The 24,731-nt window shown below is 40.4% G+C and overlaps 3 protein-coding genes across 7 annotated transcripts; 1 reads left to right on the forward strand and 2 right to left on the reverse strand.

The window, feature by feature from the left end:
- Positions 1 to 860: 860 nt before the first annotated feature.
- ranbp3b (RAN binding protein 3b) lies at positions 861 to 10,498 on the reverse strand. 3 transcript variants are annotated; one of them, XM_003975389.3, is made up of 17 exons: positions 10,332 to 10,498; positions 8,868 to 8,923; positions 8,575 to 8,611; positions 8,412 to 8,489; positions 8,253 to 8,324; positions 7,249 to 7,314; positions 7,053 to 7,145; positions 6,840 to 6,949; positions 6,438 to 6,548; positions 5,008 to 5,108; positions 4,838 to 4,913; positions 4,643 to 4,739; positions 3,648 to 3,772; positions 3,440 to 3,560; positions 3,061 to 3,203; positions 2,502 to 2,697; positions 861 to 1,956 (listed from the first exon to the last, which is right to left on the reverse strand). In XM_003975389.3, the coding sequence occupies exons 1-17, from the start codon at positions 10,351 to 10,353 to the stop codon at positions 1,913 to 1,915; spliced, it is 1,548 nt and encodes a 515-aa protein (XP_003975438.1). In that variant the 5' UTR covers positions 10,354 to 10,498; the 3' UTR covers positions 861 to 1,912. The 3 variants fall into 3 exon arrangements, with proteins under 3 accessions (XP_003975438.1, XP_011614533.1, XP_011614534.1); XM_011616231.2 differs by having other exon boundaries at positions 4,625 to 4,739; XM_011616232.2 differs by having other exon boundaries at positions 4,625 to 4,739; positions 8,868 to 8,881; positions 10,332 to 10,421.
- Positions 10,499 to 17,436: 6,938 nt separating this feature from the next.
- On the forward strand, positions 17,437 to 19,519 carry ccl25a (chemokine (C-C motif) ligand 25a). Of its 2 annotated transcripts, none has more exons than XM_029831659.1 (5): positions 17,437 to 17,549; positions 17,937 to 18,118; positions 18,358 to 18,475; positions 18,582 to 18,696; positions 19,086 to 19,246. In XM_029831659.1, the coding sequence occupies exons 2-5, from the start codon at positions 18,055 to 18,057 to the stop codon at positions 19,095 to 19,097; spliced, it is 309 nt and encodes a 102-aa protein (XP_029687519.1). In that variant the 5' UTR covers positions 17,437 to 17,549; positions 17,937 to 18,054; the 3' UTR covers positions 19,098 to 19,246. The 2 variants fall into 2 exon arrangements, with proteins under 2 accessions (XP_029687519.1, XP_011614532.2); XM_011616230.2 differs by having other exon boundaries at positions 17,458 to 17,569; positions 19,086 to 19,519.
- Positions 19,520 to 20,701: 1,182 nt separating this feature from the next.
- Positions 20,702 to 23,328, reverse strand: LOC101064139 (serine/threonine-protein kinase NIM1-like). Of its 2 annotated transcripts, XM_003975422.2 has the most exons (4): positions 23,107 to 23,328; positions 22,789 to 23,028; positions 21,924 to 22,192; positions 20,702 to 21,833 (listed from the first exon to the last, which is right to left on the reverse strand). In XM_003975422.2, exons 1-4 carry the CDS (start codon positions 23,171 to 23,173, stop codon positions 21,093 to 21,095), a joined length of 1,317 nt encoding a protein of 438 aa, XP_003975471.2. In that variant the 5' UTR covers positions 23,174 to 23,328; the 3' UTR covers positions 20,702 to 21,092. The 2 variants fall into 2 exon arrangements, with proteins under 2 accessions (XP_003975471.2, XP_029687062.1); XM_029831202.1 differs by having other exon boundaries at positions 20,702 to 22,192.
- Positions 23,329 to 24,731: the final 1,403 nt, after the last annotated feature.

Raw genomic sequence — 24,731 nt, forward strand, 5'->3', positions numbered from 1 at the left:
GCACATTAGAAAGACGAAATGATGGTTTTATGGAAGAATGCTGTGAGCGGCCTGAGCCCCAGCTCTGCCTGAACTGTCAGGCTCCTTCACAAATGTGCGCCGTGCAGCCCGACCGCCGACACAAGGCTCGTGTTCGCAGAACCGAGCCTTAGAATTCTCATGGAGAACGTTAAAGGCAGCCGCTCTGCCCATTTTCTTTGGCTTTATGGCCGTATTTTACAGGATGTCGAACACCTCATCTGGTCTTTTTCATTCTGCCCCCTTTTCTTTCCACATTGTAACTTAAGAAGACCTGTATAAATACAGACCCCTTGCTTGTATATTCCTTCAGAAGCTGCTCCAGCAAGGTTATTAAGTTTATGATCTCACACTAAGGGGTGAAACCCAAGAACCTCCATGCTGGGCTCGAGCGTAAGCCACTGAAACGGGGCAGTTTCCCATAGAGGTCAAGGTATGTTTGGCGTTCGCCGCAGTCATTTACAGCCAGAGATGCAGAAACGCAGACAAGCAGAAGTTCAGGTGGCACATAAACGCGAGGGTGACGCATTGCGTCGCACCAGGTTAGCGCGACGCACGCCTGCATCAAAGATTCACGACCTCGCTTACGAGGCGCTCCGTCCATAAACAAGTTCTGCTCGGAGCAGAGGACGGGATGCAGCAACCGGAGGGCTCCGGCAACACATGAATACCAAACAGAACCGCGGTCCATTCGTCTCATTTTGATTTACTGGAGCTACGGAGGGCAGAGCACAGCATCGCCACACTACGCGCGTCTTACCCCGCAATTCTGATTTACCAGCAGGCAATCAGGTTTGGGAGCAAAAATAAATCATAAAAAAAAAAAAGGTAAACCTCAGATGTAAATCCAAAATGGTTTATTTTGTAAAGGGGGCAGTTGGAGGAGTTGAGAAAACATGGTGTGCTACTAAATGATATATTCAAATGTACATGGCATTCAAAAGGTACAGTTGTCACTCAATTTTTTCCCCACATTAAATCTTCAGTCCAACATATTTCCAAGTGTAAATAGATAAAAACCTGGCATATTTGCAAACTTAAAAAAAAAAAAAGAAAGTTGTATTAACATAATAACCCCTGGGATGGTAAAAACAAATAACAGTTACATGCAAAATGTAGACTGTTCATTAAGAAAAGTGAATGACTAATGTTTTACTGAGAAAATTTTAAGGTGAAATCAATTTTCATTATCTTCACACAAGCAGAGATTAACCGCTTCTGTTTTCATGTAATATCATATAGATCAATAGGAAATATAAGAAACTGCTAATAATGACAACTTGAGTGGTCCTGGCCACTACAAACAGCACAAAAGTGTTGAGACATCTCATGAAAATGACAATCCAAAATAAATTACATTTGTCATAACCTAACACATGAAGTGGATGGAATGGGGAGGTGTACAAAGGACTCAATTTAAGGGGGGGGGGGGACAACAAATGACTGATGACGCTGTCAAATACGATGTGAATGAAGCTTTTCTGGATGTGTGGTGTCCAGAAGGATGAATGTTGAGTGAATAAAAAGGTCCCAAAGTAGAAACTGCAGTCTTAACATGTGCCATATTTTAAAATGTAGAGGAAAACACCCTTACGCTCATCAATATGATGAGCAGAAAAGTCCCAAACAAAAGCTTTGAAGTCTTTATTTTTGCTATCGGGAGAAGAAAACAAAAATAAAACACAAAACAGGAAGGGGAGGAAGAAACGACTCCAGATATTACGTTGAATGCAGAGAAAATGAACTGCACGAGTTGGGTGAGACACTCCGGCACAAAGGATTAATTCCTGGAGCTAGATTCTAATATCCAAAAGTACTGGTCAGGATGACCCATATTGGTCAAAGGGTGTCCATGGAGATGCCTACAGCATTAGCAGGCTGTCCAACAGTGACGCTATGTGCTTCCAGCAGCTTGGTTCTCTGCTCCCTCTGAATTACCTACACAAAAAACATGACAGTGGGTTTGGTTGGAAAGTGAACTGAATGTGTAAGTGCTGCTACTGGGAAGCCAAAAGAAACCACAAAAACGATATAATGTGCCAATCAGGAGTGAAACAGGGACGATTTCAAACAAACACAGAATCGCAGAGTGTGGCCATATGCTGAAAGCGCAGAATAAAATTAATATTGGTCCAGATTCAAAAGGATCTGAGATGAAGGTAATATATTCCATGTGGACTGCCTGGCAATGCAGAAGTTATGTTACTTACATGTGAAGTGTTAGGTCTGTTACATGTTATGTTCAATCAGGGGATCAAGGGGAAAATTCAAAGGCTAAATTTCTCTGTGATCTTGCAATAGTCCTACAAAGATGACACAGAATGAATAAAGAAAGGCTGGCCTGAACTTCAGCCTGATGTTTGATAGAAAACATCACTGGATCACCATTTTATTCTGCCAACATTCTGGCTGATGGCCACAAATAATAATGCGTAGGCATTAAAATACTAAAGACACACAAGTGGATAAAATCAATCACTGACTTGTAGCAGGAGTAGCGGCTGAAGCTGCAGCAGAGGCGTTTTCTTCCTCATCGCTGTCATCCTCATTGGACCTGGGTACCTCAGCGTCTGGGATAGTTGTTGGTTGAGTCTCTGGCTCCTGCTCTGCCCTGCTCTTCAGGGCTAGGATTCGGTGATGTAATGCAGCAGCCAACTGACCTATATCTTTCGAGCTACCCTGAACACACAGACGGAGGGAGACCACTCAGACCCCAGGGTGCCGATGTCAACTCCACATAGACGTCAACAGAGCGAGGGATGAGATATTACATCTAGCTATAAATTTAATGGACCGCAGAACTGCTAGACAGACTAATAATAAATGTAATTTACTAAACGGCAACAGATTTGTATATGATGAAGATTGCTGTGTAGAATAATGGTAAAATAACATTGCATCTATTACTGCAATCTTTATTTAAGTAGTACTAGTACCATAGTACATGCTCTACCTAACTAAAGCATTAGATAATTGTATCTTACAGTATTACAACCCTTTTATTTTGAGTTACCCTGATTTGCGACCATTGGTGATACGTACTGATATTAAGAAGACCTTGACCCCCTGGTCCTCTGTGTCCATGGCAGTGATTCGTACTCCCTTCTCGCTGGCCTTGTCCACCTGCATTTGGGGCCAAAGTTTAGTGTTGAGGATCAACCGGAGGCTGCCCTGGGTCCTCATTACTGGAAAAGGTTTAAAAAGAAACACAAACAGCAATGAACTACAGACCACAAGTGTTGCATGGCACTAAGGAGGTGAAATGGCTCCCCCTTGTGTTCGTTCAACGTATTACAAAAACAGCAACAGACCCTTGACTTCATCGCCAACATTTACTCCACTTCTTTTGGATGCATTCACTTAATTATCAAAAATAGAATGTTCAAACATGGACAAACAGAAATAATGTTTGTGGGCTTACCTAGACGGGACTGTAGCGTGCCATCATCTGTTGATGCCATGTCATTAAGCCTCAGCAACCCTCGACCTCTTTCGATCCACGACTGAGTTGTCTTCTCAAACACATATAACTTGCACTGCATCTGAACCAGGAGTGTGACAGTAAAAGATTTACTTCTCTGGCCATGCTTTTCTGGCTGTGGCTATTATAGAGGCAGCTTTGCTTTTACCTGTAAAACATTGCTTTCAGATTCTTCTCCAGTTTTAACATCAACTTTCTCTAAGATGCACTTCTTGGCTGTTGCTTTGGTGTACGCTGCTGCAGACTCCTCCAAAGACTCGGACACGACGTTGACTGGAGAAACACAAATGCATTACCTTATCAGTATAGCTCCATTAATGACTGGGTTTCAACAATCTCTTTTTCCTATTATTGTACAACTGACACAAACAGACAAAGTTTGATCATGCCGCAAGTCACAAGAGGAGGAATTCAGGCAGCTGCAGACCATTTTCACTGAAGACACAATTCAGCTTTAGGATTGAAGTTAAAAGCTGAAGTACGCATGTGCACAAGAAATCTACAAATCTATAAACCTGAAGTACTGAGATTTTCTGTTCGGCTCACAAAGCAACTCACCTACATTTCAAACAAATTGCTAAAAATTTAGAGAGATCTGAAAGTTTTTTAGAATACCGTTTACCTAAAACCCAAACTCAAGTGACATGCAGTTTTTGAAGCCTTTGATGGTGTGTGTGAGAGTTTCTGCACCAACAATGTACCAAAATTAACATGTAAACTACTTATAACGCAAGAATAAAACAAGAAAATAAATGTTCTGCTTTGTGAATGCTCCCTGTTTGGATACTCGATTGGATCTAATTAACCAAAGCTGCATCTGGTACAAATCTGGGGTCCCTCTGCCTGCGGCTGCAGGCGACGACACACAAGAAAAGCTTCACATTTACTTATGCCTTCTTGTTAGTAGAATAATAAATAAAACTCAACCCATGATTATATTTTTCATAACATTCCATACATGCATGCTTGTGATATTCTATGCTACACAGCAATACACACACCGACTTTACGCGCTCGCTTCAGGTGTTGAAAAGTGCTGTATCGTAACTGTTTAACCATTTGTTGGGCTTAGCAGTATGCTGTGGGTATAGCAATAGCAGGAATAGCAGTCAGTCTTAAAACCACCTGCTTCTGTGCGATTACCCTTCTCTGGGGTGGCTTCCTGCAATGAGGGTTCTGAAGCAGGGGCAGGTAAAACTTCTTTATTTTCTTCACTCTGTGATTCGGCCTTCGGAGGACTCTGGGGTGGGAGAAAAAAGAGCTAAATTTGGAACCTGCTCGTAGCTTTAACAACGCGTGGCGGACAGACAATGCACTACTGAAACAGCATTAACTCACCAGGACTCGCTCAGACATATTCTGCCCAAAAACAAATTTTGCCCCACTGTCTGTACTGTTTGTGGCATTTTTTGAACTAAAAGGAAAAGAGCAAAAAGGGAAAAAAAACAGCAAAAGAAGTTAACCATGTAAACATGTTGCTAAAAGACAAAAAGCTTTATTTCTATCACCTTGGGGTAGAGATGTACTGTAAGAAATAATTAGTGCACTCTGATTGAGAGTCCAGTGGCACGTTGTCCTTTGACTTGTCCTCTGTATTGTTCTCTTCCACCTAGAGGGGGAAAAAGAAAGTTGAAAAACAACTCATTTTTAAAGAAGTCACACACTCAAATGATGAAAATCCTGCTTTGTGGCACCATTTTTCACCACCAGAAAACAACATGGCTTCAAGCGCAGGCACTGCAACTCCCCTCTGGTTATGACTGACCCCAACTCCAGCATGTCTCTACACAGGTACAGAGACTTCCTGCTTTCTGTTAATTTATGCTACTTTACTAGAGTGCAATGCAAGAAAGCTGTGCAGATGAAAATTACTTCTACACATTTTCAACGCATCTCCTCAGCCATTTTGTAATCCAGCAAAATGCAGATTAGAAGTACCGTATTTTCACGACTATAAGGCACACCTAAAACACTGAGATTTTCTCAAAAATCGACGGTGCGCCTTGTGTGTGGACTGAGTTCCAAAATCTGCCGTGTGCACTACAGTAAACGCTCCACCCATCGATTAGCGGCACACCTCCGCGCAAGGACCCCCTAAAATGGCGCCGGTCAAGCGACACGCCTATGAGGCTTACATTAAACTGCAGGCCATCGAATATGCAGCTGAAAATGGCAATCGAGCAGCTGCAAGACATTTTAATGGAAATGAGTCCATGGTCAGAAAGTGGACTGCGCAAAGTGAGGAAGACGAAGCTGAGTTTCCGCGGGAACAAAGCAAGGTGGCCCGGACTGGAAGACCGAGTGGAACGGTTGGTGTGGAAAAGGGACCAGCACGGTGGCGATACGCACAACGAGGCACGAGAAGTCGGCGTTCACTGTGGTTCTCGGCTGCCACGGAAACGGACAGAGCGTTGGATGACGAAAGGGAACACTCCTTCACAAAGACTATGAGGCAGCGGCGGGCAAGTTATGCCACCATATGTGGGTGGATTGTAGACGCATGGGCTATGATACCGTCTTCATGTATTGGAAGAGCTTTCACAAAAGCCGGCATGATGAAGAAGAGGAATTCCGGATGTTGGACATTGAAAAAGAGCAGCTGTTTAATCAGATAAAGAAGGTGAAAACTTTGATGGTTTTGTGGGGGAAGAATGAATATTTTGTTCAATAAATGTGCTGAAACTCACCGTTTTACTTCCGTTGTCATTTTTTACTGTATGTTTCAGCATGCGCCTAATAATACGGCGCGCCTTATGTATGTTTTAAATAAAGATATAGCACCTGTAACTGAGACTGCTCGTTTTATTACAGTGCGCCTTATGGTCGTGAAAATACAGTAACTTGTTAAACTTCAACAAGATTCAGACCAGAACCCGGGCCGAGCCCTCCTCAGCTCCCCCAGCATTAAAGTTAGAAGATCAGGTGTAACGCAGCCCACCTTGGCTCTGTCTTTGATATTCTGGCCAAAAACAAACGATACTGCTACATCCGTCTTCTCTTCTCTCTCTTCTTGGTTACCACTTGATTCATCATCTTCATTTTTGTGTGTCTGTAATAGAAGCAAAAAGGCACCAGCGTCATTTCTGTGCCCCACTTTACAATGAACACTGTTTAAAGTAGAAACGCACATTTTCTATACAAATTTTTGACAACTCCATTTGTTTTAGGGTTTTTTTTTATATCTTCATTACTTTATAGAACTACAAGTACAACCCCAATTTATTATGTAGATAACTATAAATTGAAATAAATATATTTTTGGACGCTTTCATAGGTGAGCCAAACTGGCAGCGAATGATTTTTTTTTAAAGATAAATCAGCTGATTCCTCCTTTTCTTACAAGTGAATTTGCTGAGAAGGTAGAGTGCTCTGTGTTGTTCATGAACAAGGACTGGGACCCAGCCGTTTCATCTGAAGACTTTTTTACACCGTTGGTTCCACAACTGGAGTCTAAATGAACAGAGAGCACCAAAACAGCAGCATCGTTAAGTCTAAAATCTGACTACAATCAGGTGCTACTCAATAACATTGGGTGCCACCGAGTGACGCTTACTCGTCTCTAAATGTAATTTCAAAGGCGGCGCCTGAAGAACTGCTGGGCGGAGGACACTGCGTTGCTGCTCCTTGGGTTTCTGACTTGGGATGCCTGAAACAGAAATCAATAGTGAACTATATGATCTCAACAGGAGGGAGTGAAGGGCGTACTTAAATAAAGTCTCATTTAAAAGAGACTAACAGTAAATACCAACCTGAACTAGGTGCCTGTCCATGTATGAGCGTCGGAGGCTTTAAACGGAAGCCAACGGGCTTCTCCTCTGGTAAGACAAAGCACAACATTGGGTAAATATTGCCCTGAAGGCTCTCTTAGGAGGTAAAGAGCACTATTTATTCTGTTTCAACATAAATATAGCATAGGCCTCATACTATCCCCATCTCGTCGTACCTCAAAAGTCGTTACCAAACTCCTGTTGGACGTGCGGCATCTAGTCTATTTCTATCACGCGCTCTCCATGGCTTTATCAACCTGACCTTAATCATTGCTTAAACACTGAAGGACTAAAAACTTCATCCACTTTCACTTCCTTAAGACTCTCATGTGAATAACATTTAAAAATCCAGGGACCTATCCTTTTTTATATATAAAAACATAAAAACCCAAGCCTGAGCTTAATGAATAAGAATTTAACAGCAGGTTTACACTTCAGTAAAGACAGTTTGTATTTTGTTTAAGTCAGAAATAAAAGGGATGCAACATATTGTTTCAGGACAACATTCACTGGTTCTGCATATTTCTGTAAAAGTAGCATCATGTGATAGTTTTGCATCTAAAGAAAAAGATGACTGTTAGGAAACACTATCTATTCTATTAAAACTCACACCCCGATGCACTCATAGGAAGAAAAACTAGAAAATGAAGATGGATGATAAAATCTGAACGCGGAAATCTCACAATCGTCCACTTTTTAAGACATTCTATAGTTTTCTATAGCATGTTCCTAAATCTTTAGCTGGTCCCTTTTTCTAGGAACATTTTCATCAGACTTGCTCCAATTATACCAACAGGACGTCACCCTGGTGAAAACAAATGAAAGTGACCCACAACTGCACACCTCGTGAAATAAATCCATTAATACAGCAGCGATGAACCATTTCATCCTTGTACAGTTCTAAGACTGAAGCTTAATCATTCATTTATTCCTGGACTTAAAAGCAGTAAAAAGTCTTGCAGTTTCAGTGATCAAAGGCATCTCACCCGGCTCAGAGTCAGAGTTCCCGGTTGGAGACTGGCAGAAACTTGAGGGCATGAATACATTGTTCTTGGGAACTGGAAAGCAGCAAATGAACACTTTACAAAAGAAAGTGTGCAGCTGAGACAAGTTCAAAATTCTCCGCTTCGTGAAGATAAGCTTACCTGAATGTGGGGGTGGAAATGAAGAGGTCCGTTCCCTTTTCACAGGGGGGCAATAGCTTCCCTCATCTTTATCAGAATCTAAAATTAAAGAGCCTATTGTAGATTAAACCAATTTGAGACAAACCACTGTAACTACAATGAGAATTTTGGATAGGAGGTTTACCTTCTCCGTCTTCTGGACTTGAACCATCTGCAGATCGCTAAAAAAAACAACACAAAGACCGAACATAAGTAATCGAGTCGTGGATAATAAAGCATAGTTAGAAAGGAGCTTTGAAGAAAGTGTTTGAATGTTGCAGATACTAAAACGTCCCTCATGTGTCTCAGTGCAATCACAGAAGTATCAACACGATGTGTTCCACTGACAATATCAACCGTGCAGATATTCACTCGTCTTCATACAAATTCATATACATTTTTGTTTTAATCGAATTGAAAAATACAGGAAACACTTACCTTCTGTGCTTTATCTTTTTGGAAAACAAACACAGGAGGAGCTATGGCAGGCTTGTCTGTTAAAAGGAGACGTGGGCTAGTCATTCAAGCACCAGCCTAAATCAAGTCTAACAAGCTTTTCCGAGGTTACAAGACGAACGTATGCAGAATAGACACACATAACACACAATACTGTAATGCACCATCCTACAGACAATCAGCTGTTTGCAGGTGCGGGAATAGCAGCTATTCAACAATGAACCGGTGATGGGGTTGTGTCATTAACCTGTCATGATCGATCAAGAAAAGCCGCGCCAGAATCCACATGGCTTCACCTCCAGGTTAAAGCCGCTACCTGCACAGCGTCGTCTGACAAACATGTAATCCTATCATGCAGACAGACAAAGGTTTTCCTCCATCTGGATTAGGGCCATTACACCGGGCAGGTGTCGTCGGTACACAAAAATGCATGCGGTAACAATCCCCGCACATCGTCGGGAAATGGAAACTAAAGCGACAAGAATAATTTTTAACTCTACCCATCAGTGCTAATACTAGCTAAACGTGCAGGAAGAGACTAAAACTGGGATGTGACCTATATAATACCTAACATGTGCACGTTGTAAACAGTTCTTCAAGATAAGTGGTGCAAGAATTCCCAAGTGTTATACTAATATCCATCGAAGAGTTTAAAGCAAACCAGGACGTCACTCTTTTATAATAGCGGGCTACCGTACACAGCACAGAGACGTTTCCAGCAACTAGCCGGAGCCACCGGTTGTTCCTCAAAGTCCTGCACGTAGACACGCTAACTGTGGGGACTTAGCATGCTAACGTGCTGCTCTCATGAGTCATTACACTCAACAAGCAATGAATCCAGAAATGCCACTTAACTATCACTTAGTGAATTGGTCACCATGAAGGCAAAAAAGTACAAGCAGAGTTAAAAAAGAAGCGGCCGTTTTAAGGATGCCTCTTGGGCTAGCATTGGTCTACGCGCCTAAACCAACGCCAAGAAATCCTGCAACTGCATGTCTACATTAAGATCAGCCAATGTCTTGATGTATCGATCCGAAATAAAACACAGTGCAAACCAATGCCGTACTCATCCCTACGTTAGCTGCGCCGCAAACAAGGCGTAGCGCCTCGTTAATGCGTTAATTCTCTCTTAGAATAGACATTTGCTAACCAGAAATGGCAAAACATACTGCCTATAAATAGAAGTGCGAGCGTTGATGGTGGAAATAGGCTAACGGTCAGATAGGCAGATTCCAGTTATTACACACAGCCCGGTTGGTAGCATTGTTAGCATGTTTGCTAATGTTGCAGTTATGCGACCGCCGCGCAGCTCAATTTGACCCGAACGCCTTGTTTACATGCGACCACGCATCTTAATTCCAGTCCGTTAGGGAGCAGGCGTCATATGAAGAGCGTTTCCAACAGCGGAGCAGTCAAACTGTTTGTCTTATGCTACCTCTTACTCACCTTCGTTTGCCAAGTCCGCCATTTTACTTCGACGCTCACACACCCACAACCCACCGCGCAGATAACGCAAGTTGTGGCAGGACTGTTTTCAGTCGCAGGCGGCACATTAGCGGCGTTTACAAACCTTTCAATAAGTAACTAAAATTCTTACATTTTTATTTTACATACCTCACTTGGTCCTAGTGGACGGTTTAGTAAATATTTTACTAACGTTTTAACGGCACAAAGATGCTAAAATCCAGCCAGGTTATTCTGATAAAGGCTGGAACAAATTTATATATTTTCTCGATATATAGTTTATATATTCATTTAAATTCTTATAAGTTTATTATATTCACTGTGGATCATAGTGAGTTGGAGTGATTGTGAATAGACAAAAATGCATAGATTAAAGTATTTCAACCTATTTTTGTTGGGTTTATTAAAGTGCGCTTGCACAAAAACCTTAATAATAAACCTTAATTAGGGGCTTTGTCGTAACAGAGAGGGAAAATCATATTACGGGGGGAAATATACATATATACGAAGTAAAAAAAAATTTTTTTTAAAGAACGTAAAATAAATATTAAAACTGTAAAATCCCTACAGGAAAAGTATTGTAAACCCCAAAGTTTTTTTTAAAAATTACTGTAAACCTTTGTAAACTATTAAACAGAATGTCAAACAGAATGTGTGTGGGTGTGTACAAGTGATTTTAAACAAATTTATTTGGTAAAATTACAAATATTAGTGACAAAAACAGAGAAATAATGCAATACTTAAAACAACTTTGATAAATTGACATACAAGAATTGTAAAAACTGTCAGTTGCCAAGACCTGCTGTAAAAATCCAAAAAATGTATGTCACGCCATAAATTAATGCTGTACATATATATGATTGATTTTCACACAAAATTTCATCGTGAACCCGAGAATGTCTATCTTAATGTTTAAAAAAAATACATAAAATTATAATGACATTGTTTTTATGATTGAGTGTATTTGTGGTGTATTATTGTAGAGAGTATTTATAAGAAATTATGTATATGCAAAGTAACTCTTTTTCAGTTCTAATTTTTGCTTTATGTTTCTTTTAGTTTTTTCATTTTAATATTACATAGCCTACCTAGGGTTTTTATTCAGATTTAAATAAATAGAAAACCAGTACAGGTACTGGTACAATACTCATAATAGTGAGCAGTGTATCATCATCTCAGGTTAAACAACCGAACAATGCCTCCTCTTGCCATTCTTATACTTGTACTTTTTCATTCTGAACTAAAAACGCCTCATTACGATATATTTTTAAATTTAAAAGTGCGCGGGTTTAAGCTAATCTCTGATTGGTTAATGATGGCAGGAGCTGGAGAAGCTGACGCCAAGAAAATTGTCAGATCACTTTGTCATTTTAAAGGATTTTAAGGACAAACTTTTTTTTTTAAATTTAAAATTTTAGGTTTTCTTAACGTTTTTACGAGACCAAAAGAAAATATGTGCTAAAGGAACATGGTGTAAGCTATCGCAAGTCGATATATACATGAGCATAAAATCCAGTGTAATAACTTAGATCAGCAGAAAAGCACAAGCTCTTTTGCAAAAAGAAATTGGTCACATTACCATGCTATGTATTAACGATACATTGCAGAGTGCATAGGAATATCCTCGCTGTCTTCAATAGCGTTGGCACCAAATGTACTAAAACCTTTACAACTTACTGCACTTTCAATGGCCATTTTTATCCTGTGCAATGCTTTTTAAATTGTGTGGTTGCATTGTGTGTCTGCCATTTTCACACAGTGAAAGAGATAGTGTCTCACTTAAATGATCATATTGGACAGGGCTGGTCTGTGTCATGTCCAGTAAGTGATTGTGAGCGTGTGTTTACAAAAGAAAATATCATCATTTACTTCTCACATGTGGAGGAATCATAATGCATGCTCCCCATGGCATTGATGACATGTACAGGGGAACTCACCCTCAGCTCACAAATGTCATTGACAGAAGAGTTTGAGCTGGAGCAGGTGCTTCTGGTACCCACTATTATCATCTGTTACATATCATAGGACAGTCCTGCTATTCCTCAACAAGTCTGGATCGGAACCTTATCAACACAAACATATCCTTCATTTCTGCATTGTGCCTAATGTTCAGGAGCTACTACTCTTTCAACGTCCATTTTCGTCTGAGCTGGTGTCTACTCTGGAGTTTCTTCAAAGGTGAGTAAACGTGGCTTACTCATTCCTAGGACCTGGAGTCTGGGGCCGTGTTCCTGTCTTAATCTTCACTAAGGGCAAGAGTCAAGACCGAGAGTCAGACCCATAAGAGTTGGGCTCAAGCCATTTTCTTGATCTGGGTCTGATTGTATGACTTGGGTCTGGGTTGGGCATGAGTTTTGGTCTTGGTATGGCTATGAGTCTTGGCTCGGACCCAGACGCAGATTGTTTGTATGTAGGCGTATGTATATTTATTCATTCCTGTAGTCTTTTTTTAACTGGTCAATCTAAATGCTTAATACATTTTAATATACTGTTATTCTACCGGTGTTTCTTTCTCAATAAACCCAGAAAAACAAACTAAAATCGAGAATAAAATCGAGAAGAATCGTCTCAATGTGAACACTTGAATCCTAAAACTGATACAGGATCTCTCCGATCATGAGTGACGTGAAGGCTAAATGAGGAAACTTTATGTTTACTCTGTTTGTAGAGAAGTTAGTTAGTTTGAACTTTGTTACATCCACAATGTGAATTATGGCAATTAAAGCACGATATTTCATTTTTGTGTTTAATAAAGACCCGTGATCCCATGAAACACAGCATCACATGTTCTGCACAGACAGAAGGTTGGAATTTAAATATGAAGGATGTCCAAATGACAACATTACTCAGGACAGATTTGATGCTCATCCACCTGTGCCCCTCTGGTGACTTCTTCAAGGCACCTACTGTGGTTTGCCATGATTTACCTCCTGCACACATTGCTCTGTTATTCCTCCACTATCCAGCCCACCTTGTTGGGAAACAAGCTGGAGTATGTGGCAGTGGACCACCACTGAGAGCTTGGACTGTTCGGCAAATTGACTGCAGTATGTAAGGACTCAGGACTTTGAGTCATGCTTCTTTGCAGCACCTGGATTACCGCATTGAAAAGTTCTGTTGATTTTTGCCTACAGATCAACATGGGGAATATAACAAAACTGCTGGTAAAGCAGTTAAATGGGTCAGCGGGGTCGCAGGTCAGCTGGTCAGCATACAGCTATGAAGGTGGCAATACCTGTAGATGATGCAGGGAAGTGTAAAAACACATCTACAGGTCATTCACAATACGGCAATACAAATATGTGGATGTTTCCCACCCATTTGTAAGTCTGGAAAGTATGAAAGGACCCATAAACAGACGGTCAAAACATGTGCAACCAGAGCACTTGGCATCGCTTCATTAGTATTTATTTTTAAATGAAACTTTATTGAAAGATGTAGTAAATCCTGATTTCTAAACAGACACTGAGAAACACATAACAAAAAAATGGGAAAGGAAGAATGAAAGGAAGTTAAGGTTTTCAAATGGGAACATCAGAGAAGTGCCAAAGACAGCAAAGGCCAATTCGTCTCAAGGATCTAGACAATCATGGAAAAAGTACTTTGAACTCTGTCATTTTCATGCCTGGACCCATTAATTGCACAGAGCCCAGGTTACTCTTGCTGTTTTATCCTCAGTTGTGAATGTTGCTGAACAGTTGCTGTAGGTTCATCGTAATAATTTCAACGTGAACTAGCTGGCTAAATCAAATTTCACAAGTTGACTCGAAGTAAGACAGCCAGGAAATTGATGACGCAACAGCTAAAATGAATCACTGTGATTAATTTGCATGTTTATTTAAAACAGAAATTAAGAAGGGAGGAAACACAATTTAAAAAGGTTCTGGCAAATGGTGTCTAAAATGTCACCAATGAGTAATTTCCTCCAACAGACTCACAGAAAGCCTACTGTGTTTTTTTGACAGTGTTGATATTGTTCATATAAGATATATTACTGCAGTTGTGCTCCGTTCACTGCATTTTCTGAAATTTTTACCTGACTTTTTTCAACTTAAGTTAGGTTGGTTTTTATTAGTAGTGTTGACATCGCTGCAATATACCAATATGACCACCAGGGGGAACTCTCGGAGTTATACAATCGCGACAGTATACAACAGTTATCAGATTTAATGTTTTTAACATTATCATTTAAATGCATGAAATGCCGGTGATATCAAAACCAGTCACACAAAAGGAGATATAGTAATGATAATTGCAACTATCGTCAATACCTAGTGAGGTCGTCACTTTGAACCAGCTGCACTTCTGTATTGAAAATGGGCTACAAAACATAGATATGCAATACATAACGGTTTTCAGGGGGAAATGATTAAAAATGTAAAGTAAGCAGATATTTGTCACTTTAATTCAAATATGGATATTCGGTGATACGTCTCATAAGAATTTGCATTGCCCAACACTGACAAAGAGCCTTTTTGAAGCAGTCCAGCTCCACATTTCTTTTTAAGCACTTGTCAAGCAAGTCGCTGCTTGTGTTAGCCTCATCTGTCAGGAGAGCTTGGCTTTGGCTTCCAGTCGTGATACTTTCACTTCTTCTTCTGTCCATCAGTGAAGCCAAGACCTGCTGTGAATCACTGACTCATCCTTTTTCTTCATAAAGAGCTTAACTTTGACCTGATTCTAGTGCTAGACTTTCAGAAAAGTTGGCATATTTTGCTCGTGTGTGGCCAGTTAACCAGATCCCAAGTCTTTCAAGTTAAAGTGTTGTATTTACACCTGCATGTTGCAATACAATACAATAGAATACAATGCATACTTGGTGGTGGCTTTAGATTGCTATAACATTGGAGGTCTCTAACAGCATAAGAAATGCATGTGTTATCAGTGAATCCAAAGTAATGGAAAAAGAAATGTGTAGTCTTCACATCGATACTAAACTTATTTTCTAGTGTTGACATCCTGTTCCAAAAGGAAACATTGTAGAAATTAGTCAACCATCCAGGATCTTACTGCATCTGTGCTTAAACCACTGATTATTTGACTATTCTGCCTCAGTACAATGTTCAACATAGACGGACAAAATAGACACTTTGGAAAGTGGGTTTTTAAGTAATATTTGCTGGTTTTGAAAATAATGAAGCAGTGGTCTTCTTCTTGTCCTGGCATGGTTCACATGCAGGTAAAATGCAAAAAAGAAAACATATTGTCTGAGCAAATGTTAAAGACTACACCCTGTAACAGCCGAGTAGCACTGGTTTCCACAACACCGCCAAATATCCATCACCATAAATCGGCCCGTGCCAGTAAATTTTTAAGCAAACAATCTCACGTAGTGCTGAAAAACAAGACCAGAGTTGCACAGAATTAAGCAATTTGTTCATAAATCATAACATTATAGTGTGTTACTTCCCCAGTGGCTACTGGCAATAAAAAAATAAATTCTTGTAATCTTTTTTAAATTTCAAGGAGGAATTGTAGTAAATAACTGCAGAAAGCACCAGTCTCCTGCAGGCAAAGGAAATCAAAAAGACCATGAAATGCCTTATTGAACTTTAGCACGGCTTTTGGATGCGTGCTGGCAAGAGTCATAAACATTGAATAGAGCTATCAGATTTCCACCCGAGCGTTGCATGCTCATTAATATCCATCACAAGGCAGGAACACTCTGTAGCCCTTTTGCAAGAACTGAAAGAAAAAGCTTTTATTACGCCAGATGCAATCAGTGACAAGTGGTTTTAAACCAAACTCCTCTAACTGCCCTGACAGACAAGTTCATCTAACGTCCAAGAGTCAAGTCAAAATCGGAACCTCAAAGCAAGATTGAACTTAAACCGAACACAGAGCATAAAAGTCATAAAAAGGTTGTTAATGTGGATCTTTCTTTGTCAAAATAACCGACACATTACATCATGCGTGTGGAATCTAGCACTAAATACAAAATTCCCAGTAGTATTATACATGAAGGGGTATATATTTATATAATTATAATCTGTAGAGCGGTAAACCCGTGTCCGAGAATGTCCCACCAAGCCGATGTTATCTTGAACGTCACTCATTTATTCAAGTGGTCATGAGAGATGTGAGGCATAAACCGCTGTCTTGGACGGTCCAGAGATAAACCGGAAGTGTTCTTGTTTAACTTTAGTGCGCTATTTGCCAGGTTTGAAAAAAGAGACATGTCGAGATATTAAGCCAAAAGTCTCCAACACCTTTTTGGGATGAAGGCTAGAAATTTCTAAGGTCTTTTCTCTGATGTTACATATTTCTTATCAGTAGATTCACACATTAGTGGTATTAACATTCTTCATTTATCCTGATTTATTGACACGTCTGCCTACTCAAAAGGCCAAAGGAGACATAAGGTAATTCTGATTCTGTCTTTATGGCCTGATAAAATCTGTTGTGTCCCAACTGTTGGGATTTTCCAGATGCAATCAAAATTTCACAAGACGTTACCTTTCATCTTTATATTCTGTGCTTATGTTTCTATTGCACATTCCCTATATAGAGAGAGAGAGTTTATTTTTTACATTTTGTAAATAGCACAAACAATGGTTGTATAGGCTGTGAAACTCAGTTTCTACTTTTAACAATGTATAGACCTTTTGGGAATAACCGACGACCTTGAGGGAGCAAAAATTACTGTAAACCCACATCAGACATACTTTAGCAAACACATCTGGTGACAGGTACCCTGTCTGCTCCTTGACTATTTTGTGTCATTCAAACCTATTTTTAGGTTAATTGTCTGCAAAACTTCCCCTTTTATCCTTTGGCTGTGGGTTGAGAAGATGTTATGTAAGATTAATAAAGATTTCTTAAAGTCTGCATTCAAGCAGGAAGAATGAACGATATCTCAACATCAGCCATGCCGGCGTACAGTTGCAGCATTTCATTTTAACACTTCAAGAAATAAAGCATGTGCCTGAGCTTGTAGGAAAATACTGGCTTCAACTGCAGGTTTTGTTTCTGCAGGGTAACAGAGAAATATCTGGACTGGGAAAAAACACATAAAAGCTGAGCTTATGTCTGTCATCACCTTTCCGGTGAAAGTTGAAAGAAATGTATAAAAAATAGGGGGGGGGGACCATAGAGGAAGTGAGGTGCAAAGGTGAATTCTCTTCTTGGAAATATGATCGGCGGCAAACCAGCACTTTATAAGTGTTCCTCCCCTTACCTGACACGAGCAAACTTTCAAAGGTACGTCTGAAGCAGTAGGGGTGAGTCACTCGTAAACGGAATATCAATACAGATCCTTTGATTTGCTTTGTACATTTCTGTAGTTTAGACATCAGCAGCACTAACATTAATGTTTAAACAATTTGTCACAGCTATATGACTTTTACCAATAACATTGACTAGTTCAGTTTATCCATTTTGGTTTAAATGATCCTGGTCTCTCCCAAAAAACTAAAATTAATGTGGAAGCAGTTTGTGTTCCATTGTTTTGTTTTGTTTTGTTTCTATTATTTTATATATTGGGTGACATATTTCCATTAATTTAAAGAAAAGCTACATGTTCTAGGCATTATTTATAGGTCAGAGCTGTTAAAGCAGTAAGCAGACAAGGAACAATTCATTTTTCAGTGTTCCTGGTCCAAGTGTGAGCAGCGAAGGTGTGGAAGGAACTGAAGTGCAAACCCCGAGGAGTGATAAGGTCGATTGCCGTTAAACATTCACGTCTTTGATTCAGCGTTGTAGCAGCATGAGGGTCAGCGCGCTGTTTTTCCTGACGGTCACGGCTTGCATCTGCCTGACACTGGCACAAGGTAGGAATGTTGAGGAACCTTTGTTAGTGGTGTCACATAAATGAGAGGTAATGCACTAAACAGCATCGCTATTGACATAAGAACAACAGTGTTTGTGTGTGTGAGAGAGTAATTAGACGTTATTTTGTAGCTTTATGACTTTATCATTGTGTTTACTCAGATCTCAGTGAAAAAACTTCTGAATCAACATGTTCAAACTGGAGGGTGCTGACCCTAATGAGTAGTTTTCTGACTTTCAGTGACGTATGACGACTGTTGTATGAAATATGCAAAAAAAATGAGGCCCAAGATGCAGAAGCACGTCATAAACTACAGGTGGCAGGTGCCCGATGGAGGCTGCAATCTCCTCGCTGTGATGTAAGTAAACACGGACCAAACCAACATCCACGTCAAATCTGAACTGGTTCAATATGACACATGGTCTCACACGGAACTGACACCTGTTCTCCCCATCCCACCCAAGATTCACCACGAGCAAAGGGCGGATAAGGTGCTCAGACCCCAAAGAGAAGTGGGTCACTGACCTCATGAGGGACGTTGATCAGAAGAAACTGAAAAGACGCAGCAAAACCGTGAGGGTGAGTGGATCATTCCCATGACCCACATGGGCTTACAGGAAATGTATATAAGTTCCGTGCTTAGAACAATGAAAAGTCTGATCAATCTCATGTTCGAGCCATCAAAGTCAGAGCTGTAAACAACCAGCACTACTTTTACTGTTATTTCCATTATCATTTAACGCTGGGTCGTAAAATCTACAAAGCGTAAAAATGGAAACGAAAGCGAGTTGTGAGATGCTTGTTTATCTCATAGAAATGACCGATAACAGCACATCGACACCCCAGGTTCACTTACGCTCAGATGATATTCTCTGTGGTTATTTCCTACATCAACGATTATAACTGTCAGTTTGTGTTTAAGTCATCAGTTGTGTTGGTTTATTTTATTCCTTTTTTTGTAATTACAGCACGTTTACTAATTACAACACGAGGCTGAGGGCGACTTCCTGCTTCATGACCAAATATGACTGAATAGTCTGTCCTGCCAAGGACAAAAAGCAGTTTGATAATGTCTTACTGGCCAGGTAACGTTAGTTTTGCTTTCCCTGCATTAAAGTACCGGTAGATGGAAAAACCCGAGAAGGAATGTTTTATTGTACCCACATTGATAGAGCCTGGACACCATCCAGCACACATAAAAGCCTATAATTCAGCAGCAGGCCGCATTGCTACTCATTTAGAAGTTGTTGTCTTTCTTTGTAAGCTACTGTGAATTCTATAAGCTTTTTCATTCATGGTGACGGAAGGTGAATGTTGTTTTTTGCCGTATGTAATCAGATGTATACAAAATCTTTTAAGTACAAAATGTAAAAAAAACAAAATAAAAAAAAATTGTAATCCACATCACTGCAATGGAGAATTTTATTCTATATTCTAATAAAACCTTAAGTTTATCAATAAAAAAGACAATTTTACTGTAGATATTCCACCTTGGTTGTGTAAATAGCAGAGTTATCCTGTGATTAACTTAAATTTCCCCAATAAAATGCAACAAAATAATCTTAAACAGGTCAAGAAGCATATTTTTACCTGCCCAAATTTAAGGGGGTGTGTTTAAATGGATGCACCCTATTTAGGTGGACATTTGTTTCTTTTGTTGTTGTTTTTTACTTCTAATAAACAGTTTCATTCTACTTTGAGATGGGAAATCCATCTGAAAATCTCCACAAGGTTTAATAACCCTGACACCCTCAGTGCAAGATCTACTGGTGTGTGGGGCTCCTTTCCCACCATTTTTTAAGTGTGATGTTGATTTAATTTATCAGTTTAATCTAATGTGACTCATTCTAGTCTACATCTGTCACGGTCTCATCTTCATGGGCACTCGGGAGAACTGCTGGGACAAGTTCGCTGTTAAAATTTCTGCCTGACTAATGCACCTCAGGCTTTCTGAGCAGACACTGTTCCCATACATCAATGTCATGCAGACTCTGGCTTTCATCATGGGTGCAATAACAAAACTCTAACAGTAAAGGATTGCTTTGCTCGGGTGGGGAATTTATTTGCACTGGCAGCTGATTTCATTCTGGCAGACAAATTCATCCGAACAATTACCAGGAAGAGGACATTCAAATTGCATGAAATGGGATTAACAGAAGCATCATTGTTATGGGTGAAAGATGAGTTGATGCTAGCTGTGATAGCAAAAATGCTGCGCAATGTGCTGCCTTTTATAACGGGAGAAAAACATTAAGAGAGACGATTTGACGATGCATTTGTGATATGATATGTGAGCAAAATACTAGAAGTATAGGTGAAGACCAAACACCTGCGGAAATGAAAGGAGTCATTTTAAAGATAAATTTATTTTAAAATGACGTTTTCTGCGGTGTCAGATCATATCTTCATTTCCTCTTGATCAGTAATCTTTATTTACAATGTTATACTCAAAATGAGATATATGTTTGCGAAGGTGTCACTCATGATGATGGACAAGACTTGAAAGGTGGTCAGGCAGATCTACAAAAACGTTTTAGGTCACTTTAATGGATCGAAAGGTTGCAGGATCCACATTCTAGTACTTTTGTTACTAATTTACAGAAATCTGACTGACAATCTCTCCGTGAGGAGCAATGCCTTTCATTGGAGTCGGGAGGTTGTTAACTAATTCCAAGTGTGAGAACAGTGAAAGAGCAGTGTTAATGTTTGCTCCTGTTGGGCTATGATTGATACATTTCCTCAATGCTTCCATTCTGCTTTTAATCAAACACATGTTAATAAAAAAACATGTAAATTTTGTAGCCTTGGACATTTTTGTAACTTTCTCAAATGCATTAAGCAAGCAGCTCCTAATGTCATACACCTCCCAATAAAGTGACACAAAAACTGTGCCATTTAAGGACACCAATAAATCACATAAATGCAACAAGCTATCCAAACGGGCCTGCATTGAAGATGTTCTTTGAACCAATAAATTACATGATGACACAAACGACGGAGCGGTGTTTGTTTAGCACGCTTTTGTCTGCTCGCCACACGCATTTGTTCAAAGAGTCGCTCCTGTGGCCCAGAGATTCTGTGGACCTCCTCTTTTGGATGCGGTGCACCAAAATCCGGTAAGTTCCTGTAATGGGGTTTTTCAAGTCCAGACTGGTGTTCAGGAGCTGCATCTCAGTTATGCCAAGATCCTCCAGGGCTGATTTTAATTTTAAATCATCTGGGCTTAAGGCGTGGGAAGGATCGACCAGGTGATTTGGCGTAGGGCTGCACGCCAGGTGGGCCTGAGTGTACTCAACACCTCTCAGCCAAGTGCTGGCCATGATCTGTGCCACCGTGAGGCGATCCACAGGAAGCTGCTTCAGAAGGCCTTTAATGATTTCCTGGCACGATATGGGGACGTAGTCAGGAATGGCATAGGAGCCCTGCAGGATGCATCCTCGAAGCCTCTCTGTGTTGGAAGCTTTAAACGGCATAGTGGCCGTCACCATGAAGTACAGTAAGATACCCAGCGCCCACAGATCCACGCATTGGCCCGCGTAGCATTTCTGCTTGAACAGCTCCGGCGCCGCATAAGGTAGAGAACCGCAGAACGTATGAAGGAGATCGACTGGGCTGCAGAATGTGCTGAAACCAAAGTCGCCAACCTTGATGCAGTAAGTGCTGGTGTAGAAGATGTTCTCCGCCTTCAGGTCCCTGTGCACGATATTATTATCATGCTGGGAAGAAGACAGAGAGGAAAAATACGGATTGGGATGCAGCAAAGAGCTCAGATCATGTTGCTGACTTGAACGCTGCAGGAGAATTACCATGTGCTTGACTGCAGACAGGACCTGGGAAAACACCAGCTTGCTCTCCAGGTCTGACAGGCGCCCCCTGGTGCTGATCCGGGAGAAGAGCTCTCCCCCACTGGCATACTCCATCACCAAGTAGAGCCGCTTCAGCGTCTCCACCACCTCATACAAGCAGACTATGTTGGGGTGAGCCAGCTTCACCATGCAAGCGACTTCAGCGTTGAAAAGGTCTTGTGATCGCTTGTCGAGTCTTGTTTTGTCCAGGACTTTCACGGCTACTCTTTCTGTCAGAGGAAGACACAGGGGACAATGACGACAATTTGCCGATTTGCGATGAGATTGTGCTTTGGTGTCGTTATTCTTGTGTGTTTTTCAGTGACATTCTGACTGATTCAGACCACCAACATATTCTTGGCCTCAAATATTTGTTACGCTGGCTTAAAGTAGAATGTACATTAAAAAAAATATTTAAAGATGAATACAGCAACAGATTAAGATGCTTACAGAAAAAGGTGATCTGGGTCCATAGGTGACACATTGTAAACATGACATTTTGTCGCTTAACTGAAGAATGCAGTTCCATTTTCGACACAAACGCTTTATTTATTTTAAAGAAATAACAATGGTGCATCTAGAATTATATTTCTGCATAACAGTGGAAGTGGGAAGTGTTGCTGTTTCAATGCTATAACAGATGCGTTGCCGCATCTCTAGAACAGATTTGATTATGTCGACATTAAATAGTAGGCCTTAAGTCAATTAATCTCAAATAAGATTAACTTTAAACACAAGGGAAGCTTGGGTAAGCACAATTGTGATAAGGGGTGATTATTTTTTGGATTTGCAGCTATAATAGTGCAAAGAGGGGAGTTTGTCTCACCTTTAGTCAGGTCATGAATTCCAAATCTAACCTGGGAGAAGTTCCCTGATCCGATCACTCCCCTCAGCTCGTACAGGCCGACTCTGCGTCCGACCGTGCGATCATTCATCGCCCTCTCCGAGTGTGTCAGGTCATAGCAGGCCTTCTGGAACGCCGTGTGCCGCGTCACTTCCAGCTCCTCTGCAGCGTTCTCCTTTGTCTCCATCAGGGTGAAGATATCGTCCTGGCGCGGCACCTTCCCTGAGAAGAAGGAGGTGACACACGTTGGTCATGTTGCAAGGTTAAATCTTGAAATTCCAAGGAAGCGGATGTACTCACGTGTTTTCCTTTTCATGTTCTCGCGCTCTTCTGTGGCGAGGATGTTATTCCTGTTGCTTAGATACATTATTGCCAGAAGATGTTTCCTTGTTGGATCAGACTTCTTGGTGATTTTAGAAAAGAAAAAGACAGTGATAATGACAACACCTTTTAAAATTTTAAAAGGAATTAAAAAAAAAAAAATGCAAAGATTTAAAACCCAACTCAATGCTGCTGTAGTAAGACAGCTCTGTTTACGGCAGTACTGTCTCCTGGGGTGTAAAGTGCCACCACGTGCGCAACGCTCTCTAATCTGAGTGTTGGACTCCTCCCACTCAGACAAACAATAGACAAGCTTTACAGAGGCCACTCTAACCTCTAGACACAACCATACATCCTGACACTGAAAGAGACTTTGCTGGGATTATCATTCTAACGTTAATCTATACCACCGGTGAGACTGATGGGACATTGCACAATGGTGTAACTCAACAGGCGTTTGTCACGAGGAGGTTGTCAGAGATTTCAACCGGCACGTCCATGTGCTCGGGTGTGTTGCTTTTCTTCGGATCATTTCGGATCTTCAGGAAGCGAGAGTGTCTGCAGCCAACTGACCAGGTGACATCATAACCTAGACACTAACCCTGTCACCGGACAGTCACCAGGTCAGACAGCTTGCAAACACGCACACACACACAGGATGGGCTGTCAGTGTCTGGATGCAGGGGATTGTCACACACTCATTGCGCATAATCTGTGTCCATAATCCATATATGTAATTACAGCTACAGTATCTCAGCATGTGTAAGCAAACACACTGTCTGCTGTAAGAGGTTTGAAAATCAGGGAAGTTACAGTAAAAAAGAAACCAGTTGATGCATGAGTAGCAAAACCTCCAGTATACCAGGACCAAAGTACATGATGAGTACATTGATCAGGTGAGGAATTGCATCAAAACTTAGAAAATAATGAACTATTCTGATTCCTTATTTTAAAGGTATCTGGATTTTTAGTATTGCTGTTATTTAAACTTGTAAAAAAAAGTACATTTGATAGATTTATGTATATTTTATATTAAATTATTTATTTTAATTTATTATTTTTATTATCTATTTTGAATCTGCCTCCCCTTTCATGTGCCCAATACATAAATAATTCAAAGTGCAGAATAAAAATAAAGTATTAACTGAAATTTCCTTATCCAACCTATATTATCCCACCCCTTCTTAATAAATCAGTAATATTTGAATAGTAGGCTATAATAATGATATTTTTGACTAAAAAAAACTTTTCCTTACTTAACCTTTCCTTGTTGTGTTCTGTAATTAAATTTTCCCCCTAAATGATGACCCCCCCCCACCCTTTCCCTTTTAATAGACACATTTTTGAATGTTTTTTACTTTCAATAGGATTTGTGTCTGAAATTCCACAACATCATTGAATATTTTCACTTTGATTGAAGCAAATTTCCCATATCCTACTAATATTGCTTTCTTTTGTCAAATGTTTAAGTTTGTAAAAGTAGTGGATGTGTCAAACTTAAATATTTATTGCCCCAGACTTCCGTACAGTAAATGAAATATGGAAGATCGAACAAACCTAGAACGTGGAGTCATTTGTGATCCTGTGTCGGTGTTGCGTTATTT

Source organism: Takifugu rubripes, chromosome 22, assembly GCF_901000725.2.
Source record: "Takifugu rubripes chromosome 22, fTakRub1.2, whole genome shotgun sequence".
Taxonomy (NCBI): domain Eukaryota; kingdom Metazoa; phylum Chordata; class Actinopteri; order Tetraodontiformes; family Tetraodontidae; genus Takifugu; species Takifugu rubripes.

Coding starts and splice junctions, on each gene's coding strand:
- ranbp3b (XM_011616231.2), bottom strand. CDS start 10,353: ATGGCGGACTTGGCAAACGAAG. Junction 5,109..6,437: donor ATATCAAAGACAGAGCCAAG/GTGGGCTGCGTT, acceptor TTCCCCCTCTAG/GTGGAAGAGAACAATACAGA. Junction 4,914..5,007: donor CAGTACATCTCTACCCCAAG/GTGATAGAAATA, acceptor TTTTCCTTTTAG/TTCAAAAAATGCCACAAACA.
- ccl25a (XM_029831659.1), top strand. CDS start 18,055: ATGAGGGTCAGCGCGCTGTTTTTCCTGACGGTCACGGCTTGCATCTGC. Junction 18,119..18,357: donor CTGCCTGACACTGGCACAAG/GTAGGAATGTTG, acceptor TCTGACTTTCAG/TGACGTATGACGACTGTTGT. Junction 18,476..18,581: donor TGCAATCTCCTCGCTGTGAT/GTAAGTAAACAC, acceptor ATCCCACCCAAG/ATTCACCACGAGCAAAGGGC.
- LOC101064139 (XM_029831202.1), bottom strand. CDS start 23,173: ATGTATCTAAGCAACAGGAATAACATCCTCGCCACAGAAGAGCGCGAG. Junction 23,029..23,106: donor GAACATGAAAAGGAAAACAC/GTGAGTACATCC, acceptor CCTTCTTCTCAG/GGAAGGTGCCGCGCCAGGAC. Junction 22,193..22,788: donor AATTCATGACCTGACTAAAG/GTGAGACAAACT, acceptor TTCCTCTGACAG/AAAGAGTAGCCGTGAAAGTC.